Here is a 25,049-nt window from a genome sequence, read left to right as displayed (position 1 = left end):
CTTCCTACAAGCTTTCAAGGTAAATCCTGTTCCAAAATAGAGTCAACATATGCCCACAAGGACATCCTGAGCAAAAGATAAGGCATATATGATATTAGATGACCAGAGCAATGCATCATTGGCAAAATCAAAATCAACATTCTTGGCTGCATCACCATTTGGTATGGGGATGGGGGGGGGGGGGGGTGCTACTGCACAAGATTGAAGTAAGTTGCAGAAACCTGCAAGATTAAATCAGCTCCATCATGGGTACTAGCCTCTGTAAAAATCAAAGACATTTTCAAGGAGTGGTGTCTAAGGAAGGCGGCATCCATTATCAAGGACCCCTACTATCCAGGACATACGCTCTTCTCATTGTTATCGTCGGGAAGGAGGCACAGAAGCCTGAAGGTACACACGCAGCAATTCAGAAACAGCTTCATTCCCTTTGCCATCTGATTCCTAAATAGACACTGAACCTCACTATTTATTTGTGTTTTTGCACTACTTATTTTAACTTAAAAAATATACACACACACACAAATATAATTTTTCAACAGTAATTCAGTTTTTCCTCTTATTAGTTATCATGTATTTCATTGTACTGCTGCTGTAAAGTTAACTGATTTCATGACATATGCCAGTGATATTAAATCTGATTCTGATTCAAAGTTTGTTTCTTCATACACTCTAAAGACATGTTCTGGAACATCAGAATTTGCAGAAAGAGCCATGGATTTGTCATGGAGCCAACAGGAGTGGTCTGCTTACCATTGCAAACTTTCACTGAGTGTGACCATATTCCCAACAGGGATGAAATTCCAACTCCTGAAGCTGCATGGTCATCACCATCTTAGGTCATACAGTACTGTGCAGAAGTCTTAAGCACATGTAAAACAAATTCCATAAAGCAAAGATGCTTTCAAAAATAATAAAATGAAATGTTTCTCAGTATCAAAAAATTTACTATAAAGCAGTAAACAGAAAAAAATAAATCAAATCAATATTTGGTGTGACCACCCTTTGCCTTTAAACCAGCATCAACTCTCTTCAGTACACTGTCTTGCAGTTTTATAAGAAAAATCGGCTGGTAGATTGCTTCCAGCATCGAGGAATCTCTCCAGGAAATCCCAGACAGACTCGATGATGTTGAGATTAGGGCTCTGTGAAGGCCATACCATCGCAAACCACAAAAAATCTAGGGTGCCTAAGACTTTTTCACAGTACTGTAGCTGAGAAGATCCTCCCACTTGACTCTTTTGTTGAGATTGTCCTGTGGCTTGCAGGGACACCATCCACGTACATAACATACATGAATAATGTAACAGTCGACATAATGCACCTTATGCCCAACGACTGGATCTGGGTGGGTCATACTGGGTGAAAGTCTGCCTCAATGGTGCTCATCAGTTCACTGTCACAACATTTAAGACTAATATCCTGGAGAACAAGCACTCAGGTCATTTCAGAACCTGTGAAAGCAGAATATGTATGAAAGAGAAGATTTGAGGTAAGCAAACAAAGCCACAAAGCCCTTGACATACAGGTGCCCCCCCCCCCACCTTTTACAAAGGTAGAGCGTCCTATGAAACCGTTCTTAAGCCAAAATGGCTTAATTTATATGGGAAAAATTTTCATAAAAGCGAAAATCCTCTTGGTAATGCAAAAACAGGTTACCAATGTAGGTCTTTTGTAAAAGCGAAGTGGCGTAAAGTGAACATTTGTAAAGCGGGAGATACCTGTACTTGCCTCTACTCAACCAGATTTAGAAAAGCTAGTCTTCTGTCACTCAGAAGATGATTATAAGCTAGCACCTTCCATCAAGGATGATGTCCTCCTTCGAATCATGAACAAAGAGTTTAGCAAAGATGAATAATATAGTTGGATAGCTCTCCTTCTTTTCAGCTCTCAACAACTAGTCCTACCAAACAACAGAGGGCAGGCCCTTAGTTGACTAATGTCCCTCAGTCCCACATTGAGAAAGACACCAGAAATGAAAGATCATCACGTAGGGTTCATGGAGAGAGTCTTCAGGGACAATCAAGCTGAGTTAATGCTTCTACCAGATCCAACAAAGAAAACTAGTACTTGCCAATTTCAAAGTTTACCAAGCCCAGAAACCTGCACAAATATGAATGGTCCTTAAATCAAGTGCACAAATCAAAGGAATATCACTGAATAATGTGATCTTGCAGGCTGCAGACCTCAATAATTGTCTGCTCGGGGTCCTCATGCACTTCAGAACTGAGTCTGTCACAGCAAAGGCAGGCATCAAACCAATGTTCCAGTTTCCTACTGAGAGAGGATCATCATCATTCTTGTGGTTTCAAGACCACCAACCAGACGACAAGGTTCTGGAGTAATTTGGTAATTATTCCTCATAAGCTGTAGCAATCTATTGCCTTAAGAGGAATCGGGGTAAGAGAAGGAATTTGGAAAAAAAGCACAGGACATACAGGTACATAGAAAGGCAATTCTGCATTGATGATGGCCTTAAATCATTTCCTAGTGCAGAAGAAGCAGTCAGCATGTTGAAAGCAGCACAAAACATGCTGCCACAGTCTAATCTCAGAATGCATAAAATAACATCCAACAAACAGTTTCCCATCCAAGGGTCTGGTCAAATGTCTACAAAAATTTTGATCTTAGACGGGACCTCATTACTGACAACCTTACTTTCCAGTTTACTGATACAGATGGCCCCCGTTTTTTGAACATTTGCTTTACGACAGCTCGTTGTTATGAAAGACCTACATTAGCTCCTGTTTTCGTTAACCAGAGGATTTTCGCTTTTACGAAAAAAAGATGCCCGCTTTATACGTGTGTTTACCCCGTGAAAGACTACCACGACCATGAAGCCTTGTGCGGGCAGTTGTGTGCGCATGCGTGTACATATTTTTTTCTCCAAATCGATGATTCCAAACCTGGAACATTAAAGCCAAGATTTTTAGAGAGCGAAGACAGTATAGTAAAACTGTTCTTGAGACCAGTCTCTGAGATTATCCTTCTTTTATAACCATATAACAATTACAGCACGGAAACAGGCCATCTCGGCCCTTCTTGTCCGTGCCGAATGCTTACTCTCACCTAATCCCAATGACCCGCACTTAGCCCATAATCCTCCATTCCCTTCCTGTCCATATACCTATCCAATTTTGCTTTAAATTACAATACCGAACCTGCCTCTACCACTTCTACTGGAAGCTCATTCCACACAGCTACCACTCTCTGAGTAAAGAAATTCAAGTCAAGTCAACTTTTATTGTCATTTCGACCATAACTGCTGGTATAGTGCATAGTAAAAATGAGACAATGTTTTTCAGGACCATGGTTTACATGACACAGTACAAAAACTAGATTGAACTATGTAATTAAAAAAAACAGAGAAAGCTATACTAGACTACAGACCTACACTGGACTGCATAAAGTGCACAAAAACAGTACCGGCATTACAATAAATAAACAGGACTGTAGGGCAAGGTGTCAGTCCAGGCTTCGGGTATTGAGGAGTCTGATAGCTTGGGGGAAGAAACTGTTATATAGTCTGGTCGTAAGAGCCCGAATGCTTCGGAGCCTTTTCCCAGACGGCAGGAGGGAGAAGAGATTGTATGACAGGTGCATGGGGTCCTTCATAATGCTGTTTCCTTTGTGGATGTAGTGCGTAGTGTAAATGTCCGTGATGGCAGGAACAGAGACCCCGATGATCTTCTCAGCTGACCTCACTATCTGCTGCAGGGTCTTGCGATCCAAGATGGTACAATTTCTGAACCAGGCAATGATGCAGTTGCTCAGGACGCTCTCAATACAACCCCTGCAGAACGTGATGAGGATGGGGGGGTGGGAGATGGACTTTCCTCAGTCTTCGCGAAAAGTAGAGACGCTGCTGGGCTTTCTTTGCTATGAAGCTGGTGTTGAGGGACCAGGTGAGATTCTCCGTCAGGTGAACACCAAGAAATTTGGTGCTCTTTACAATCTCTACCGAGGAGCCGTCGATGTTCAGCGGGGAGTGGTCGCTCCGTGCCCTCCTGAAGTCAACAACCATCTCTTTTGTTTTGTTTACATTAAGAGACAGGTTGTTGGCTCTGCACCAGTCAGTTAGCCGCTGCACCTCCTCTCTGTAAGCTGACTTGTCGTTCTTGCTGATGAGACCCACCACGGTGGTGTCATCGGTGAACTTGATGATATGGTTCGAGCTGTGTGTTGCAGAACAGTCGTGGGTCAGCAGAGTGAACAGCAGTGGACTTAGCACGCAACCCTGGGGAGCCCCCGTGCTCAGTGTGATGGTGTTGGAGATGCTGCTCCCAATCCGGACTGACTGAGATCTCCCAGTCAGGAAGTCTAGGATCCAGTTGCAGAGGGAGGTGTTCAGGCCCAATAGGCTCAGCTTTCCAATCAGTTTCTGAGGGATGATTGTGTTGAATGCTGAATTAAAGTCTATGAACAGCATCCGAATGTATGCGTCTTTTTTGTCCAGGTGGGTTAAGGCCAGGTGGAGGGTGATGGCAATGGCATCATCTGTTGAGCGGTTGGGACGGTACGCAAACTGCAGGGGGTCCAGTGTTCCCCCTCGTGTTACCCTTAAACTTTTGCCGCCTAACTCTCAACTCATGTCCTCTTGTTTGAATCTTCCCTACTCTCAATGGAAAAAGCCTATCCACATCAACTCTATCTATCCCCCCATAATTTTTAATACCTCTATCAAGTCCCCCCTCAACCTTCTACACTCCAAAGAATAAAGATCTAACTTGTTCAATCTTTGCCTGTAACTTAGGTGCTAAAACCCAGGTAACATTCTAGTAAATCTTCTCTGTACTCTATTTTGTTCACATCTTTCCTATAATTCGGTGACCAGAACTGTACACAATATTCCAAATTCGGCCTTACCAATGCCTTGTACAATTTTAACATTACATCTCAACTCCTATACTCAATGCTCTGATTTATAAAGGCCAGCATACCAAAAGCTTTCTTCACCACTCTATCCACATGAGATTCTACCTTCAGGGAACTATGCACCATTATTCCTAGATCACTCTGTTCTACTGCATTCTTCAATGCCCTACCATTTACCATGTATGTCCTATTTGGATTATTCCTACCAAAACATAGCACCTCACACTTATCAGCATTAAACTCCATCTGCCATCACTCAGCCCACTTTTCACTCAACACTCTTAAGCTGGTAAGAATGTTATTTTATTGAGCAACTCTAACCAATTGAAATAGGTCTGATAAAATGTAGAGCTTTTCTCAGTCTTTTCAGTGTTCTTCTTTTGCCAAAGACTTAATGAAATAATCACTTGACTTTTAATTTCAGTAGTTAAGTATTTCATCCTATACATGCCAGGCAGGAAACATTCTGGACTCTAGAGGTACAACTTAGTTGGTATAGACATCACTTCCTGTATGCAAGCTGCTTTTTTAATATCATTCCTTGCGTGGATTAATTCTGATTCAATCTGAAGCACGCAGTGGAAAGGCATCCATCGCCACCTCTTTATTTGCTACTGAAGCACCAATACCTTCCCAGAAATAAGAACTCATTAAAAACCCTGAGAAAAACTTCCGTATTGGTGATTGGTGGAGAAAGGTTTAACTCACAACATAGCTTTGTAAATATAAACTCAGGAAGGCATGAGGTTTCTCTAGCAGATAAGACAAAAGAGAATCCCAAGGGATTTTCAGGTATATTTAAATCAAAAGGGATAGCAAAGGACTAATTTGGTCCTCTGGTAGATCAAAGTGGTCGTTTATGCAAGGAGCCAAAAAAGTGTGGGAGGTTTTAAATGGATTTTTTGCATCTGGATTTACTCAGGAGATGGACATAGACTATATAGAAATGAGATACAGCACCAGTAAGGCAAAGGACCATATATAGATTACAGAGGAGGAGGTATCTGCTGTCTTGAGGAAAATTAGGGTGGATAAATACCCAGGGCCTGGTAAGGAGTTCTCCTGGTCCCTGTGGAAGGCCAGTGCAGAAATTACAGGGGCATTAGAACAGATATTTAAACTGTCCTTAGAAATGGGTGAGGTTATTATTATTTTATTTTATTATTACGTTTATTCTTTGTAATTTCTTAAATTCAATAAATAAATAATATTAAAAAAAGAAATGGGTGAGGTACCAAAGGATTAGAAGATAGCTAAAGTTCTTCAATTGTTTAATAAAAGGCCCCAAGAATAAGCCAGGAAAGTATAGGCTAATGAGCCTGACATCAATAATGGATAAGTTACTGGAAGGTATTCTAAGGGACTGGATATCTAAGCATTGAATAGACAGAAATTGATTAGGGAAAGTGAACATGGTTTTGTGTATGGTAGGTCATGTCTAACTAATCTTACAAAGTTTTTTTGAGGAAGTTACCAGGAAAACTGATGAAGGCAAGGCAGTGGATATTGTCCACATGAACTTTAGCAATGCATTTGACAAGGTCCCACATGGGAGGCTGATCAAGAAAGTTCAGTCGCTTGACGTTCAAGATGACGTAGTAAATTAGATTAAGACATTGATTTTGCAGGAGAAGGAGAGTGGTAGTTGATGGTTGCCTCTCTGTCTGGAGGTCTGTGCCTAATTATATGCACTGGGGATCAGTGCTGTGTTCGTTGTTGTTTGTCATCCACATCAATGATTTGGATAATAATGTGACAAACTGGATCCGCAAACTTGCAGATGAGAGAAGACTGGGAGTATAGTAGATAGCGAGGAAAACTATGAAAGCTTGCAGCAGGAGCTGGACCAGCTGGAAAAATGGACTGAAAAATGGCAGATGAAATCTAATGCAGACAACTGTGAGGTATTGCACTTTGGGAGGACAAACCAGGGTAGGACATACACAGTGAGCGGTAGGGCACTGAGAACGGTAGTGCCAGAACTAGGGATCTGGGAATATAGATCTACAATTCATTGAAAATGTGTCACAGGCAGATAGGGCCGTAAAAACATTTTTGGCACACTGGCCTTATTAAATCAAAGTAATGAGTTAAGGAGTTGGGATGGTATGATCAAGTTGTATAAGACACTGGTGAGGCCAAATTTGGAGTATTGCTTGCTGTTTTGGTCACCTACCTACAGGAAAGATATCAGTAAGATTAAAAGAGTGCAGAAAAAATTTACACTGATGTTGCCAGGACTTGAGGACCTGAGTTATAGGAAGAGGATGAATAGGTTAGATCTTTATTCTCCCGACTGAGAGGAAATTTGATAGAGGTATACAAAATTTTGAGGGGTATAGATAGGATAAATGAAAATAAGCTTTTTTCACTGAGGTTGGGAGATACTGGAAGAGGTTATGGGTTAAGTGTGAAAGGCAAGACATTTAAGAGGAACACGAGGAGAGATTTCTTCACTAAGAGTGTGGAATGAACTACCAGTGTAAGTGGTAGATGTGGGTTCAATTTCAACATTTAAGAGAAATTTGGATAGGTACATGAATGGGAGGAGTATGGGGGGGCTATGTTGCGGGTGCAAGTCAATGGGACTAGATGGGCCAAAGGGCCTGCTTCTGTGCCATAGTGTTAGATGATTGTGTGACTATTACCTCCTCCTCTTCTCCTCACCTGCCATCATCTCCCTCCAGTTCTCCTCCCCCCCACTTCTCTTTCTTCCATGGTTCACTTCTCCACTCCCTTAACCGTCCCTATTCTTCAGCCCTTCACCTCTTCCAACTATCACCTCCCAACTTCTCACTTCATCACCCCCTCCCTACCCTAACCACCCACCTTCCCCCACACCTGGCCACATATACCACCTGCCAGGTTGCTCTGCTTTTCCTTCACCCACCTTCATATTCCAGTTTCTTCTCCCTTTCTTTGCAGTCCTGATGAAGGGCGTCAGCCCAAAACATTGATCATTTATTCCCCTCCACAGCTGCTACCTGATCTGCAGAGTTCCTACAGCATTTTGTGTTGCTCTAGATTTCCAGCATCTGTGGGAACTCCGTGCTTATCCTTTATTTTGGCAATGATCTTTATCTTTATACACTGAAGCATTGCATAACATTTTTATTACTCTTTGTGGATAAAATGAGAATTGCTTTACTTGTATGATAAATTCAATCTGGATTCACTGTCTATTTAATAAGTGAGAGCACATAGTCACTGCAACTGTTAATAAATAATATCATAGAAGGAAAAGAATTGGCAGCCATATCATTCACTAGATGTCAAAGCTGGGTGTTCAACTGAAGCTGACATGTTTTCTGATACCATCTGTTGTTATTTTTCTGTGGCCTACTAAAATGCCTCTTAAATTCTTCAATTATCTTTCTCCCTTATTAGCAACTTGTGTCTAAACAACCACTTACACAGAATTATTTTTCCCACTTTATCTTGCAACTTTTGCTATTACCTTGTCCATGCAGAACTGATAACAGATGATATTAACTATTAATCTTTCCATGACCTGTTTTGAATAAGAAATCTACAAAAATCCCTTTAATCAATTTTCTTAACTTTTCTCAACATAAAAACTCGCTCAGTTAATGTTCTGTTAGCAAACTTACCGGAATGTTTTTGCTTTTTGGGACGTAATCTTCATCACCCCCTCCCTAATCAATGTAATATAATGATTCAAATATCATAAAAAATCCAAAAACTTCCCAGAGCTGCTTTTTAGATACAATTTGATACTATGTATATAGAGAAGTAAACAAAGGTTTGGTCAGAGGATTAACTTGAGAGGTAGAGGGCTTGAGAAGAAAATTTTAGAGCAAAGTCAGCTGCAGATACATCCACCAAAGTGATAAAATAATGAGTACAAAAAGACAGAATGCAGAGATTTCAAAAAGCTTAAGAGGTTAGAGAAAGCCCACAGAAATTCACTCATTACAGAATTTACAAATCACTCATTAAAAATCTGAAATATAAAATAAAGCTCACTCTCATTGAATTTATGGGGAAAAAAGTAAACAGGTTTTTGTCCCAATAGAAAATTGCAATATGAACTGCAAATGCAAAATCCCAGTAAAAGACAAGTGGCCTGTAATCAAACATTGGATTAATCAACACTTTGGACAAAATTAAAACACTTAATTAGTTCTTAATTGAGTGCTCCTTTAAATAAAACCTGGATCTTCCTTTTCCTTTTGAAAACTTCATTTCATTTTTTTTTAAGAATCTCTGAATCTTGTTCTCTCAACTAATCATTATTTCAATATATTTCAGTACATATAAAATTCACTTTCTGATAACCTGTGCTGTTCTGTGAACTCTTACATTATCACATTCTATTATCCTCACTAATTTTTGATATTTGTGGTCAATATTTCTCATATCTAAAAACACAGGAGACAGTAGGCAGGAATAGGCCAGTCGGCCCTTCAAGTTCCATCATTCAATACAATCATGACTGATCTGCTACAGCCAGTGATCATTAATGGAGAATGTGTGGAGCAGGTTAAGACCTACAAGTATCTGGGAGTACAGTTAGACGAGAAGCTAGACTGGACTGCCAACACAGATGCCTTGTGCAGGAAGGCACAGAGTCGACTGTACTTCCTTAGAAGGTTGGCGTCATTCAATGTCTGTAGTGAGATGCTGAAGATGTTCTATAGGTCAGTTGTGGAGAGCGCCCTCTTCTTTGTGGTGGCGTGTTGGGGAGGAAGCATTAAGAAGAGGGACGCCTCACGTCTTAATAAGCTGGTAAGGAAGGCGGGCTCTGTCGTGGGCAAAGTACTGGAGAGTTTAACATCGGTAGCTGAGCGAAGGGCGCTGAGTAGGCTACGGTCAATTATGGAAAACTCTGAACATCCTCTACATAGCACCATCCAGAGACAGAGATGCAGTTTCAGCGACAGGTTACTATCGATGCAATGCTCCTCAGACAGGATGAAGAGGTCAATACTCCCCAATGCCATTAGGCTTTACAATTCAACCGCCAGGACTTGAGAACTTTTTAAAAAGCTATTATTAATGCTTTTTGAGATAGTGATTTAGATGCATATCATATTTTTTACTGAGTTAAGTATTGTATGTAATTAGTTTTGCTACAACAAGTGTATGGGACATTGGAAAAAAAAGTTGAATTTCCCCATGGGGATGAATAAAGTATCTATCTATCTAATCTCCTCTCCTGAGCTAGTTCCAAATGGTCCTCAATCCACTAACCTTTTATCAACTTCCACCTTAAATATGCCCAACATTGTGGGGTCTTTGAGAGTTTCAGCCTTGATCTTCTTTGGTAATGCCTCTACTTTTTTTTGGGACAGATTGATGGAGATGAGAGTATAAATTAGGCAATGGTCAGTCCAGCAGTCATCGATGCTGTCAAGGTGCAGGTGGTGCAGACATCATGGTCCCTCACTCAAGAAATGATAAACTCCAACAGTTATGGAGCTTGCTCAAAGAGTGCAGGGCATCTTGTTTAGTCAGAGAGCTTAAGTTGTCATGACAAAGTGTTGGTAATGACAAGGCCATACTCTAAGCCAGGGGTGTCAAACTCATTTTAGGTCACGGGCCGGATTGAGCAAAATGCAGCTTCATGCAGGCCGGATCAGTCGGACACGTGCGAATGCAGCTTTCGTTGCCTCCGTTTTTTCAGCCTGCTCTCATGTGTCTCAGTCTCTGCTATAACTACAAAGTGTTTCACTTTACAAATTCCGTTTCTTATGAAGAAGACTGCCGAATAAACACTAAAAACCCTGAAAACCTGGTACCTGAATAAACTCAGCATTAGCCATATCATACGCCATAGGCGCTTTGATTACTGGGGCCAGCTTTAATAGTAATTAGATATTATCTCGCGGGCCAAAGATAATTCCACCGCGGGCCGGATTTGGTCCGCGGGCCTTGAGTTTGACATATTTGCTCTAAGCACTTCATCAAGAGAAAAGCTTTGTTGGAGTTATCTCTACTCCATCTTTACTGACCACACCAAGCATTACTGCTTAGATATTAATGCTCACACGTGACCTCCTCCCAGGTCCACACCTCAGGCTGTACACCTAGCCCCACTCCTTGTACTGATTTGGCTGCACTATGCATATTATAACAATTCTGGAATTCATATTTAGAATGAGAAGTGAAAAGTAGTAATACAAAAGAAAACTGTAAAAAGTTCTCAAAATGTTTTTTGTTATAAGAGAGCAAATAAAGCAAGACAAATGCTTTTTATAGGAATGATGAAACAAAGGCCTCGTTCTATATGATTTGCTTAATCTGTGAAAGGAAATACAGCATAAATGTTTATGACAGCATAGGCAATTTTAAAAGCCCTCTGTGCTACACTTTGTGCCCTTGCCTTCTTCCCATCTATTACAGCAATTAATTAGTACCAGCGGAAGGCAACAAAAAAAGGGATACGGTGATATGCAAGCAACACCAAGTGGGGTTAGAGCATAATCAGGAAAGTTAATGATATTAAGCTTAAAGCATGGAAGATAGGATATTGCTCATAGGTACATTGCATATATTATAGAGCTTGGAGGTAACAAAGTTTTTACCTCATAGATGGCCTGAACCAAGGGAGAGAAAAAAAGAGGAAGTGTCAAATTGTCACCATAACCTAAAGATAATTACTTACTTGGATGTTATTCACTTGGATTTCCAGAAGGCGTTCAAAAATGTGTCACATAAAAATCTTATAAGGATGCATAGAGTTGGGGGTGATGTATTAGCATGGATAGAGGATTGGTTAACTAATAGAAAGCAGAGAGTTGGGATACACGGGTGTTACTCTGGCTGGCAATCGGTGGTGAGCAGTGTGCTGCAGGGTTCGGTGATATCCATTAATGATCTGGAAGGGGGCACTGAGTAGTTTGCTGAGGACACTAAATTGAGTGGAAAAGCAAATTGTGCAGAAGACACAGAGTCTGCAGAGGGATCTAGATAGGTTAAGTGAATGGGCAAGGGTCTGGCAGATGGAATAGAAAGTTGGTAAATGTGAGGTTAACCACTTTGGCAGGAAAAAAGGAAAAGCAGATTATTTAAATGGTAAAAAATTGCAGCAAGCTGCTGTGCAGAGGGACTTGGGAGAGCTTGTGCATGAATCATTAAATGTTGGTTTGCTGGTGCAACAGGCTTTCAACAAGGCAAATGGAATGTCAGCCTTCACTGCTGGAGGGATTGAAGTTAACAGCAGGAAGGTTATGCTCCAACGATACAGGGTATTGTTGAGGCCGCATCTGGAGTACTGCATGCAGTTCTGATCTTTTTAGTTGAGGAAGGATATACTGGCTTTGAAGGCAGTCCAAAGGAGGTTCACCAGGTTGATACCAGAGATGAGGGCGTTAGGCTATGAGGAGAGATTGAGTCACCTGGGACTGTACTCGCTGAGCGGAGATCTTATAGAAACTTAAAATTGTGAAAAAGATAGATAAGACAGAGGCAAGAAAGTTGTTTCCACTGGTAGGTGAGACTAGAACTAGGGGACATAGCCTCAAGAATTGGGGGAGTAGATTTAGGATGGAGATGAGGAGGAACTGCTTTTCCCAGAAATTAGTGAATCTGTGGAATTCTCCGCCCAATGAAGCAGTGGAGGCTATCTCAGTAAATATATTTAAGACAAAATAGATTTTTGCATTGTACGGGAATTAAGGGTTATGGGGGAAAGGCAGGTAGGTGGAGATGAGTTCATTGCCAGATCAGCCATGATCTTATTGAAGGCGGAGCAGGCTTGACAGGCCACATGGCCCACTCCTGCTCCTATTTATGTTCTTATGTTCTGAGCACCAGGAATAAACTAAAATTTGTGATTATCCCACCATTCCCATTTTGATTTTTCAATACAGTGGATTCCGATTAATTGGGACATATTGGAACCAGTACGCTATGCCTCAATTAGCCAAAGTTTCATGGAAGTAGTTGAAAAGGTATATAAAAAAAAAGACAAACTACTGTTAACTAAGTAACAAGCTATGTAGTTAAATGAAACGGAACAAATTAGAACACATCAATGCTACTACCCACCATAAAACTGTATTTGTTCCTAATAGTTATCAATGTAGGACTTCATCCAGTCTACACTGCCATGTATGGGATGTGCAGGGAGGGGTAGCATCTCTGCCTTGTCATGTCCATTCTGACTCACCCCTGGTCCCCACTGTTGGACACTCAACTCTGGCTCCAAGTAGCTGTTTACATGCGATAATGGCCACACTCCGGTACACTGCTTCGACAGGCAGAGAAGGGAGGCAGTGGGTTTCATACCCCAGTGAAATGGGGACATCCCTGTCTTTGCATGTGAAGTTAACTCTGGCAGACTGGGCAGATGAGATCAACAGTGAAATCTAATGGCAAGGCAGCAGTTTTGCAACACTTTGTGGAGAGCGAAGGGAATGACAAGGTAATAAACTGCAACCAAGGAAAAGCCCAGCTTGTGATGACTACTCATACCACTGGACCCAGAGTCCCGAAGTCAAGAGAATGGAACTGTCCCACTGCAACACTTTTTACACTTTAAAAACTCTCCCACACAGGTTTCACTGTCATTCTTGGATATGACAGACAGCCAACATGCTGCTGTGTTCTTTTGATTGACTGTAAATGAACAAAATTAGCAGAGACATCTATTGGAGATAATGGACTGCCTTCATACCATGCTTTTGACAAATGTATCCTCCAAATCTTCATTTTCATTGTAACGTTCAAGATGATTGTTGATTCCTTCAAATTCTTCATAGCTCTTAACTTGAAATAGTGCAATCACTATTTTCACTCCTGACCATTTCTGGCATCTCCAAGCCTGAATGCTTGAAACCGCAGTGAGCAAAACAACTCTAAATTGTCTTACTGCTTCTTTCTCATTATCAGTGTAACAATCACCACGTTTTGAACACAAACAAATACAACTGACTATTTAAAAACCATTCACTCTAAGCATGGTGTAGTGTCCAATGGTCACTCAAGTTCATGCAACTGACGCTACTTAGAAATTGTTCGACAAAAGTCTCCGGTCCCAATTAAGCAACAAGTTGTGTCCCATACAAATGGAATCCAAACTGCCTTCTCAATTAGCTTTTGTTATTTAAGCGTTGTCCTAAAATCTCCATCCCAACAATACAGTGTTTATTTTTCTTTGCATGTATACACAGAATATTTCCTACAACTACAATACCATTTGCTGTCACAAGAAACCTCTCCAATCCACACACATTCAGTACAATATCTGGTCTACTTATTTGTACTGAAAATTATTTTCAAAGTGATAAATTAATAATACCTGAATCAAAGGGTACTTTGGCTCAGCTGGCCCTCCTCCAAAGCCATTGACCCCAATAAAGCTGCTGCTGAAGTACGAGTTGGTGAGGTTATCTGGTATTGTTGTATCCATTCCTGGAACTGAAAAGTAAGAAAATTTATTTCAATGATTACTTTGTAACTTCAATATCATATATGATGAAGGCAATTTTTCTTTTTTCCCTTCTTGGGATGTGGGCAATATTAATATTAATTTTGCATCCTCAAGCCTAGTAAGCATATTATTATTACAACATTCTAATTTTGTTTTTTTTAAACAAACATCACACTAGCATGTATGGAGCCAACTATAGACCTGATATGGAAGGGACAACAACTCCCCTACTGTGAACAACATATGTTTTTAATCAATTTGGCACCATCACACAAGTAACCGGATTTACTAAATCCAAAACTCGCAATTTCCCAGTATCATGACTGCTACAACACCTTAAAGTGATAGCTATTTGCAAAACAAATGCACATTAATATTCATTGTCATTGGAATAAATTCATATGGGTTAAACCATCTCAAGCAAGGTAGCTGGCAGCAACTAAATCATAAGTGGTCCAGAGGCCTCGACAACCCAGAATTCAAACCCCAGCATAGCAGCAATGAAATTTAAGTTTAGAGTTAAATTTAAATCTGGCATGAGAAGAAAAATATAATCCCTAATCAAAAGTACAATCACCATAAGCATACTAGATTGTTATAACTGTCCTGATGAAGGGTCTCACCCTGAAGCATCGACTATTTACTAATTTCCATAGATGCTACACGACCTGCTGAGTTCCTCCAGCTTTTTGTATGTGTTACTTTAGATGGCTGTAAAAACTCCTACCTGTCTAATGTCTTTCAGAAGAGGAAATACACTGCTCTCACTTGATCTGGCTTGTATGTGACTCCACACCCACTAATGTAGTTAACTCTTAAAATGCCATTTAATAAAACTTACAAAACCACCCAATTCAAGTCACTAGCGACACTCAGACTCTGAAAAATGAATAAATAATTGGAAAACTTTGCCAACTTTTGCTAAATTCCATACTTTCTTAGAAAGTATAGATAATTTGTTACCCCAAAATACAAATAATTTGGAATATTATGTCTAGCTTTAGTCACTTTGCCATAGAAGAATGCCATTAAACTGGAAAGAGCGCAGAGATTTATGAGGACGTGATCGCAGGACTTGAAGGACCAAGTTATGGAGAGTGGTTGAGCAGATTGGAACTTTATTCACTAGACAACAGGAGAATCAGTGGTGACCTTATAGAGATGTAATTTTTTTTTTAAAAAGGGGGCACAGGTAAGATGAATGTACATAGTCTATGTCCCTGGATTTGGGGGGGGGGGGGGTTAGAATTCAGATCTAGAAACTGTAGGTTTAAAGCTAAAGTGGAGAGTTTTAACAGGAACCAGAGGGGCAACATTTTCACCCAGAGTGCTGGTTAACATGTAGAATAAGCAGCCAGAGGAAGTGTTTGAGGCAGGCATATTAACAACATTTGGAAGGTACTTAGAAAGGGATAGAGACCAAATGCAGAGAGAGGGGAGATTGGGAATCTCAGTTAACCAATTGTTCTGAAGGGCCGGTTTTCATGCTGTATGATTCTATAGCAATCACATACAAGCATATATTCAACAAAATACTAGGATTTTATTGTACTAGTTTACAATCACAGAAATAACCCATCTGACCCAACAATTTCTTATTGGTGCATTTAGACAATTTGACCTTCCTTCATATTTACTTCATACCACCAAATTAACATTATTTTATTTCTTCCTTCTCTTATGAATTGAACTTTACCTTAAATTCATCAATGCAATTTGCCTCATTCACACCCTGCAGACTCCAGATGAAGACTTTTCTCCTAAATTTCTGACATTGATTTATCATTAGTATATAACCTTTATTGATCCTAGTTCCAGCACTGTCATTAAGGCACAATATTTCAGTTTTTAAACATATCAAAGCCCTTTCATAATCTTGAAGATGCACTTCAGTTGAGTAAAAAAACTGTTTAATATACCACTACAGGTATACACTTTCAAGTCTAATATATTATTTTGGAATGTTAAATTTTATTTAGTAAGGTAGAAACCAGAGTCTTACGTACTTGTTCCAAATTCAGACTGTGCGTACAATCCTTTTCAAGATAAGCTTAACTTTGTTTTCAGTCTCATAAAAAGCATGAAAACAGCACCATTGCCCTACTGAGCCCACATCAACCATCGATTGGACATTAATAATTTTTTTTTCGCTTTCTGTGTTGTCTTCAACTCCCTTGTAGCTTCTACCACTCACTTACACATTAGGTGCAATTCACATTGGTTAATTAATCTGCCAACCCCTACATCTTTAGAATGCAAATAAAAATTAAGTACTCAGAGGAAACCCACGTGTTCAAAAGGAGGACATGCAAACTTCACTCAGGCAGCACCTGAGGACAAGAATGAATCTGTCTCTGGCACTGAGAGTTAGTGTCACCATGATGTCAAGAGTATCCCTTAAGAAACACCTCATCTGTTTCCCCAAGAGAATTATTTATTGACACATTTGATTTGCATTGCATCCAAGCCTTAAACAGATGAAACAAAAGGAAGAAAGTTCCTGAAATACTCTCTGGAAGTAACTTCTACAAGGATTTAGTGAGAATGCCATCTGGTCTACTTTGTTCTATTCTGAACAGTGTACTTAAAAATCAAAACAGTTCCATGCTTTTGAGGAATCACAAGAAATTTACCAAGTTTAACCCTTTAAAACAACAAGGACAGGTCAAGTATTTGATAGAGTAGCTTCCATGATCTGACAACCCAGAACATATACATTACTAAAAAGTAGCACCAGGCAGAGTGAAATTAGGAAACATTTCTTACTTCCCAGCCCCAAACAAGACTAAAAAAAGATGCAATAAGGATACAGCAACAGAGATGAAAAGGGTACTCAGTACTTTTATTCCAGGTGTCTAAGCCACTTCCAATTCAAGTAAAGTACAAACTGTAGCTTTATTTATTCTATTTGCAACTACATATTAACTTAAAGTTTTGTTTGCATTTTAACTGATTGCAAGTGAAATATCTCCACCCAAAATGTCACTAGATCTATGTAACAATATTTAAAATTATAATATCAAATATAATACACCAATACTTGCAACTGTAATATTTTGTGTAAACCAACATCAGCTGCTAACCCATCCCTACCCCAGCCACTAACACACTTGTAACCTTCATTGCAAATGACACACGATCAAAACCAAGTAGATTTTTGATCATCCCCACTAATATTCCTTGGCTTAATCTCTAATTCCACTCCTCTCTTAAAAAAACAATGTGCACGTTTACATTTATAATCTTTAGTCTGCCAGATTGATAAAACTGCTAATCTAGCTATTCCTGATGACTTGAATCTAATTCGTATGTTACATCCTTTTATATGCTTTAAAATATATAGTTAAAGCATGATCGTAGCAAACATACTAAAAACAGTTTGAATTTTGCTTGTCACTTTGAATATTAGATCAGTAGGCCGATCTCTCAGAAAATAGGCATTCCTCAACCCAACAAAAATGTATAGTCACTCCCAAAACATTCTTTATTGGCATGATCGGCCAGAATAGCTGTACTCCCGGTTTTTTTTCTGTTTAAGAGCCTTCTTTTCCGGGTCAAATTGACAAGCGTAAACCGCCGTTTCCTTTCTATGAGCTGTTTTTCTTTAAAAAAAAAAGGAAGCCAACTTTATTTGTATCTTGCGACAGCATCTCCTTTGGGCCGCGGGTATTTTGCGGACTGGGTTTAATAAATAATTGAAATAGATGCACAACACACTCACTGGTGAGAAGCTGCCCGGGTTCAACCAAGCTGCTGATCTCGGTTTTCTTGAGCCCTCCGTGGGGGAATCCGCCTCCGCCGGCCGCTGTTATCCCGCCACCACTAACACCCCCTCCACAGCCGCTAACGGAGGCGACACCTCCAGCAGCTCCTCCCCCGCCGCCACCTCCGACCGCTGCCGTAGCCGCGACCAGTCCCGGGTGGTTGTTATTGACGACAAGACCGAGGCTCGCGGAAGCGCCGCCATTGTTGGGATCCTCGTGCAGGAATTGACATTCGTCGCCGTAGAAACAGGTCTTGTCCTTGGCATAGTAACGGCAGTACTTCACCTTGCAGCCCACGCTCTGCAGCCCGCCACCGCCACTGTTCATGGCAGGCGGGGACGGGAAAAGACTGGAGAAAGCCACCTCAGCGGCGGAGAAGGCGGCGATCGGCAGCTGCAGTTCCAGGTCCGCGTCCGGCCGCGCTGCTCCTCCCACAATTCAAATCCGGTGCCGCGGCGGAGACGAACAACATTGGAAGGAGAACGGATGGGGAGAGAACACGCATTGACAGTGCTCAGACAGGCCTGGTGCCTCTGTGCATCCGTCTCCTTCGCTCGGTCGGGAGGGGGGTGGAGGAGGTGACGGGGTTTGGCTGAGGCTCCCAGCGGTAAGGTATTATCTCTGCCGATGGTAGGAGCCACTCTGACCGCAGGTGGAAGCCTTCCTCCCCCCCCCTTTTTACCCCTGGCTGAAAGCGGCCTCCTCCGAGGAGCTAGCTACTGCCACGCTACGCATGCGCAAACCTAACGCATTCTGGGCACCGAAGGAATCAAAACAAATTGGAGGCACGTCGTGAGTCAGAGGAAGTAGAGGGTGGGCGGGGGTCACTCTGTTTGGGATGTCCTTTCGTTACTCTCGGCTTCGGGTCAGTTGTTGTATTTCACCGATTCATGCAGGTAGAAAAAAAACAGGAGGCATTATGGAAACATAATTAACAATGATTAAGGTTTAAATTTCCCTCCCCTCCCTTCCCTCGTCTTCTATTCCCCACTGTGGCCTCTTACACCTTCTCAACTGCCTATCACCTCCCCCTGTTGCCCCTCCTTCTTCCCTTTCTCCCATGGTCCACTCTCCTATCAGATTCCTTCCTCTCCAGCCCTTTACGTTTTTCACACTCCTAGTTTCACCTAGCTTCCTTCCCCTCCTCCACTCTTTATTCTGGCATCTTCTCCCTTTTCAGTCCTGAAGAAGAATCTCAGCCCGAAACGTCGATTGTTTACTCATTCCCAGAGAAGATGCTACCTGACCTGCTGAGTTCCTCCAGCATGTTGTGAGTGTTAAGGTTTAGATCTGTATTTAATTTGATTCTCGCTGCGAGTTTTAAGTACAGTGAAGATTTTTTTTGTAGGCCGAAGAATGTACTGATAACGGCAGAAAATTGTGGAAGATCTCAGCCGGTAAAGCAATATCTGAGAAATCAGTTAGCATTTTGGGTCAGGAAGCCTTAATCAGAACTGGGAGAGAGAGTTACAGTCTTGAGGAGATTGTGAATTGTTCACATAAAATAACAGATACTAAACAACACATACAAAACGCTGATGGAACACAGCAGGCCAGGCAGCATCTATAGGGAGAAGCACTGTCGACGTTTCGGGCCGAGACCCTTCGTCAGGACTAACTGAAAGGGTGATCTTTCCTTTCAGTTAGTCCTGATGAGGGGTCTCGGCCCAAAACGTCGACAGTGCTTCTCCTTATAGATGCTGCTTAGCCTGCTGTGTTCCACCAGCATTTTGTGTATGTTGTTTGAATTTCCAGCGTCTGCAGATTTCCTTGTGTTTGCTCTTAAAATTGAAGATACTGTCTGGTCTGATGAACACATCCAACATAATTTTATTAATGAACATAATGAATGGAACAATATAACCAAAGTATATTTTGAATGAAGTAAATACATTCCACAGATCCATAATTGAATTTTAATATATTAAAGTTTTGTTATTGAAACACTTCCATTACTCACGTTTTAAAATCAGCGCAATGATAGACCAAGGCATCAGCAAGCAGAGAGATTCTTAAACAAGACTTGGCATGAGGAACCTACAGCAGGATTTCTGAAATCTAGGGTGAGGGAAACTGATCAGTTAAACTGTGGAATGGTCAAATCTATAAGTGACATTTATAAGGATGAGTAACACGATAGAAGATGTGCTAGATAGATAAATCCACTGCTGACTCCACTGTTAGCAGAATCTCAGATGGCAATGAGGAGGCAGAAAGGAGTGAGATAGATCAGCTTTGAGTAGTGTCACATCGACCTTGCACTCAATGTCAGCAAAACCAAGGAATTGATTGTGAACGTAGAGAAGAGAAAGTAGAGAGGACACATGCCAGTCCTCATTCAGGGGTCAGCAGTGGAAAGGGTGAGCAGCTTCAATTTCCTGAGTGGCAACATCTCACAGAATCTACCTTGAGCCCAACATACTGGTGCCATCACAAAAAAGTGCACCAATGGCTATACTTCACTAGGAACACAAGATTCTGGAATTCTTAACCCCTTTATCATACACAGGAGCATTATTGATTTACAACAATCTAAAGAGGTGATCAGAACTGAACACAATATTCCAAGTGTGGTCTAATCAGGGCTTTTAGAACTGCAACATTATAACAGGGCTTAATCCCCTAACTAACTAATGAAGGCCAACACAGCATATGCCTTCTAAACCACCCTATCAACTTGCGTAGTAACTTTGAGGGATCTATGGATGTGATCCCTGAGATCCCAGTGCTAAGAATCATGCCATTAACCCTGTATTTTGCCTTCAAATTCAGCCTTCCAAAGTGAATCACTTCACACTTATCCAAGTTGAATTATAAAACTTAAGTGATTTGGTAATTTGTTCTTTTTATTCTGATAGTGATTCAAGATAATTTAAAAGATTCTGTTATACCTTGTCAACTTGCTTTAATGTCTTATAAAAGATTATATCTCAAATAATGCAGTATTTCCTCAGTAATTCACGATTGTGAAGTGTACCATCTAGGAAATGGAATGTAGTCACTTGCATAGTTTATTCTTAAAACACCTTCTATGCCATAAGCCCTGGTATTAAGAAGGAAAAGGCCTTTGGGGATGGGATCACAACCACCTGAATGATTTTATCGTAGTGTGATCTTGATTTAGATTCAGAAGTATACCACTGTTCCTGTATTTTATTCAGTCCAAACAGAGTTAGAACACTACAATACAGAAACAAGCTCTTGGACCCATCTCGTCCATGCCAAACTATTATTTTGTCTAGTCCCATCGACCTACAGCTGGAACATAGCCCTTCATGCCCCTCCCATCCATGTACCTATCCAAATTTCATTTAAATGTTGAAATTGAACCCTCATCCACCTCTAACACTTGCAAAACGTTCCACACTCCCACCAACCTCTGAGTAAAGAAGTTCCCCCTCGTTCCCTTTAAACATTTCACCTTTCACCCTTAACCCATGACCTCTTGATCTAGTCTCACCCAGCCTCAGTGGAGAAACCTTGTTTGCATTTACCCTATTTATACCCCTCATTATTTTATATACCTCTGTTGAAACTCCCCTCATTCTCCAGGGAGTAGAGTTCTAGCTATTCATCCTTTGCCAATAACCTACTTCTGCTCCTATATCTTATGGTCTTAAACTCAGGTCCTCAAGTCATGGCGACATCCTTATGAGTATTTTTTTCTGCATTCTTTCAATCCTATTGATATATTTCCTGCAGATAGGTGACCAGAACTACACACAATATTTCAAATTAACCTCACCGACGTATAATACAACTTCAACATAACATCCTAACTCCTGTACTCAGTACTTTGATTTATGAAGGCCAATGTGCCAAATGCTCTCTTTACAACCTCATCTACCTGTGATGCCCTTTTCAGGGAATGATGCCCAGATCCCTCCATTCTACCACACTCTTTAGTTTCCTGCTGTTCACTGCAAGTCCTATCCTGATTTAACCTCACAAGGTACAAGACCTTACATATGTCTGCATTAAATTCCATCTGCCATTTTTCAGCCCATTTTATCAGATGGTCCAGTTCCCACTGCAAACTCTAATATCCTTCCTCACTAATTGCTACATCCCCAGTCTTGGTGCTGTCTACATATTTGCTTTCCAGTTTACCACAGCATCATCCAGATCATTGATACAGATGAGAAACAACAATGGACCCTGCACTGATCCCTGCAGCACATCACTAGTCACAGGCCTTCATTCAGAGAGGCAACCATCTACTCCATGAAGCCAATGTCTAATCCAATTTACTAAATCATTCTGAATGCCAAGTGACTGACTTCTTGGCCAGCCTCCCATGTGAGATCGTATCAAAGGACTTGCTAAATGATAATCACTCAACATCAAGAAGGCAAAAAAAAATTATAATTGACTTCAGGAAGGCCGCTATTCATAAATGGTGAGGTAGTGGAAAGGGTTTCCAGATCCAAGTTTTTGGGGATGAACATCACCAAAGAGCTCTCTCAGTCCGTCAACACAACCTCGATAACTGGTAAGGCACATCACCAACTATACTACCTGGGATGCTTAAGGAGAACTAATCTGTCCCAAAAATTGTTGGCCAACTTTTATCGATGTGCGATAGAGAGCATACTGACGTATGGAATGACAGTGTGGTACTCTAGCTGCAGCAAGATAGATCAGAAAGTACTCCATTGGATGATTAGGATGGCTCAGCACATTATTGGGACTCAACTACCAGACCTGGAGACAATCTACAACTCTCGATGCTTACGCCGCAGTCGTAATATAATCCCATCCCATCCCAGACAAAGTCTGTTCAATCTCCTGCCATCTGGTAGGAGATACAGAAACATTTTAGCCAAGACAGTAAGACTGAAAAGTAACTTCTTCCTGAGGGCTGTTGTGTAGCTGATTAATACTACACCCTGGCTTGCAAATGGCCTTTGAATGTTATGGACTATCAAAGTCACTTGGTGTATATAATATAGGATTTCTTTATTAAGCTGAAATGCATGCATTGTAAATATCTGCTTTACATGGACTGAAGTAGCACTGCAATCACATTGTCTTGAGCAATGACAATAAAGTTCTAATCTATTCTATTCCAAGTAATCTGCAACTAAACTATTTTCTAATGGTTTATTCAAAACAATTCACAGCAAATTCAAAACTAAGATGTGCAAAGAGATAATGCAGGATTCCCTAAAGGTTAACTTGCAGGTCGAGTCGGTAGTAAGGAAGGCAAATGGAATTTTAGTATTCATTTCTAGAGGATGAGAATATAAAAGCAAGGATATAATGCTGAAGCTTTATAAGGCATTAGTCAGACCACATTCAAGAGTCAGACTTGAGTTCAAGATGGGGCTGAGCAGCAATATCCATCGTGCTCGAGACTCAGTGTGGGGAGTTAGAGGTCAAGTTAGGATTTAGGGACAAGGATAAAGGGGAGTTAGAGGCCAGAACAATAAGTAAAGAGTTGGGGCAGGAGCTAGTGATTGAAGTCCAGGTTGAAGCACTCTGCAGTCAAAGGCCAACAATCTCTGGGAGTTGGGTCAAGGCCACCAATCTCTGTGGTCAATAAGTGTGTTCAGCAGACCCTGAGGCTGAGGGCTGCTGACACCCCCCCCCCCCCCCAGATGGCAAGTTCCACGATCAGAGGTCCATGTGGGTAGGAAACACAAGGGCCAGTGACCTCCCTCAGGTTGGATAGATAGTCCCAGGGTTGAAGGTCCATGTGAGTCCAGAGGTCAATGCCCAGAGTTCAGATCCCCATAGTCAATGAGTTCTGTAGCTGATACCTGAGGTTGAAGCCTGAAGGTTGAAGATCAAATCCATGAGTCCAGAGGTTGAGACCCAAAGGTTGAAACGCTAGGCTTGTCATGCCCGTAAGTCAGAAGTCTGATGTCTGCGTATCTGGAGGACGGAGGCCCAAAGGTGGCTTGTAATGGAGTTGGAGGCCTGACCTCCTCTACTGTCATTACATTCCTGACTTGTGTTTTGTAGCTGATGAAAAGATGTTAGAGTGCAAGTCAGCCACCACATGGAACATTGCATTTATGTAACCGATCCAGTTGAAATCTTGGCGTTTCATAGGATGCTGATAATGGGTGACCAATTGATGATAACGTTGTTGAATGTCAAGGGCTAATCATCTCTTCTCATACATTATTATTTATTACCTGTGCACAGATAATACTAGCTACTTTTCAGCTTGCATCTTAATGTTGTTCCACTCTTGCAGTTTCGATACAAACAGCTTTTTCTGAGGAGTTGCAAACGGAATTAGGATGCTGTATAAATATCAGTAAACATTTCCACTTCTGACCTTAAAGATGATAACTTCTGAAACTGCTGTCTTAAGACTAGGATAATTAATTGTCAACAACCACAATAAATTTAGTTTTTGCCAGGCATGACTTCAACCCTAAGCCTGCTTCCCATTATGCCTACTGACTTCAGTTTCAATATATAGTGCCACACAGCTATATAACATCATGGTATCAAGAGTTGCCACTCACCTCTGGAATTTGTGAATGATAATTGAGAGCAGACTCATTGTGCAGTGATTATTCCATCAGGGTTAATCTTTCCATTTGTAGGCAGGATCTGGCTGGGTAATACTCTCCATTGTTGGATAAATGTCAGTATTCTTTGGTTCGAAGCATAGCCAATCTAGAGATCAAGTTTTCAATGTAAGAGCCTGATTAGTCTAATGTTGTCATATTTGTCACATCTAGTACTCTTAGTTGCTACGTTACAACATGAGAAGTAAATTGAATTGGTTGCAGAATGGTTTCTGCGAAATTGGGGACTCTCAGAAGAAAGCTGAGACTGATCATCACTTTGATTTGAAGATGGATGTAGATATTTTAGCTTTTTCTTTAGACATAGAACTTCAATCAACTTGGTTGGTTATGTGAATACTCAGATGTGCTTATTGCATGCTGATTGTTCTATTTCACATGCATTTGGTTTGGGTTCAACTTCATCATTTTGGCATCCAACAGTATGCTCTTCCACACTCTTCTTGCATCATACATGATAGCAATAAA

General features: G+C 40.9%; 1 protein-coding gene across 2 annotated transcripts in view; it reads right to left on the bottom strand.

The window, feature by feature from the left end:
• pan3 (poly(A) specific ribonuclease subunit PAN3) overlaps positions 1-24,660 on the bottom strand; it is a 123,070-nt gene extending 98,410 nt beyond the window's left edge. The window contains exons 1-2 of one of the 2 annotated variants that reach the window (XM_073043817.1): positions 24,516-24,660; positions 14,138-14,256 (exon numbers count right to left, since the gene is read on the bottom strand). In XM_073043817.1, the coding sequence (XP_072899918.1) occupies positions 14,138-14,248 (111 nt within the window). In that variant the 5' untranslated portion in view covers positions 14,249-14,256; positions 24,516-24,660. Of the gene's footprint in view, positions 1-14,137; positions 14,257-17,990; positions 18,751-24,515 lie in introns of those variants that run through there. The other variant, XM_073043816.1, reaches the window with a different exon arrangement.
• Positions 24,661-25,049: the final 389 nt, after the last annotated feature.

This window comes from Hemitrygon akajei, chromosome 4 (assembly GCF_048418815.1).
Source record: "Hemitrygon akajei chromosome 4, sHemAka1.3, whole genome shotgun sequence".
NCBI lineage: Eukaryota > Metazoa > Chordata > Chondrichthyes > Myliobatiformes > Dasyatidae > Hemitrygon > Hemitrygon akajei.
The sequence above is the reverse complement of the archived record's forward strand: the minus strand, read 5'-3'. Positions and strand labels throughout refer to the sequence as shown.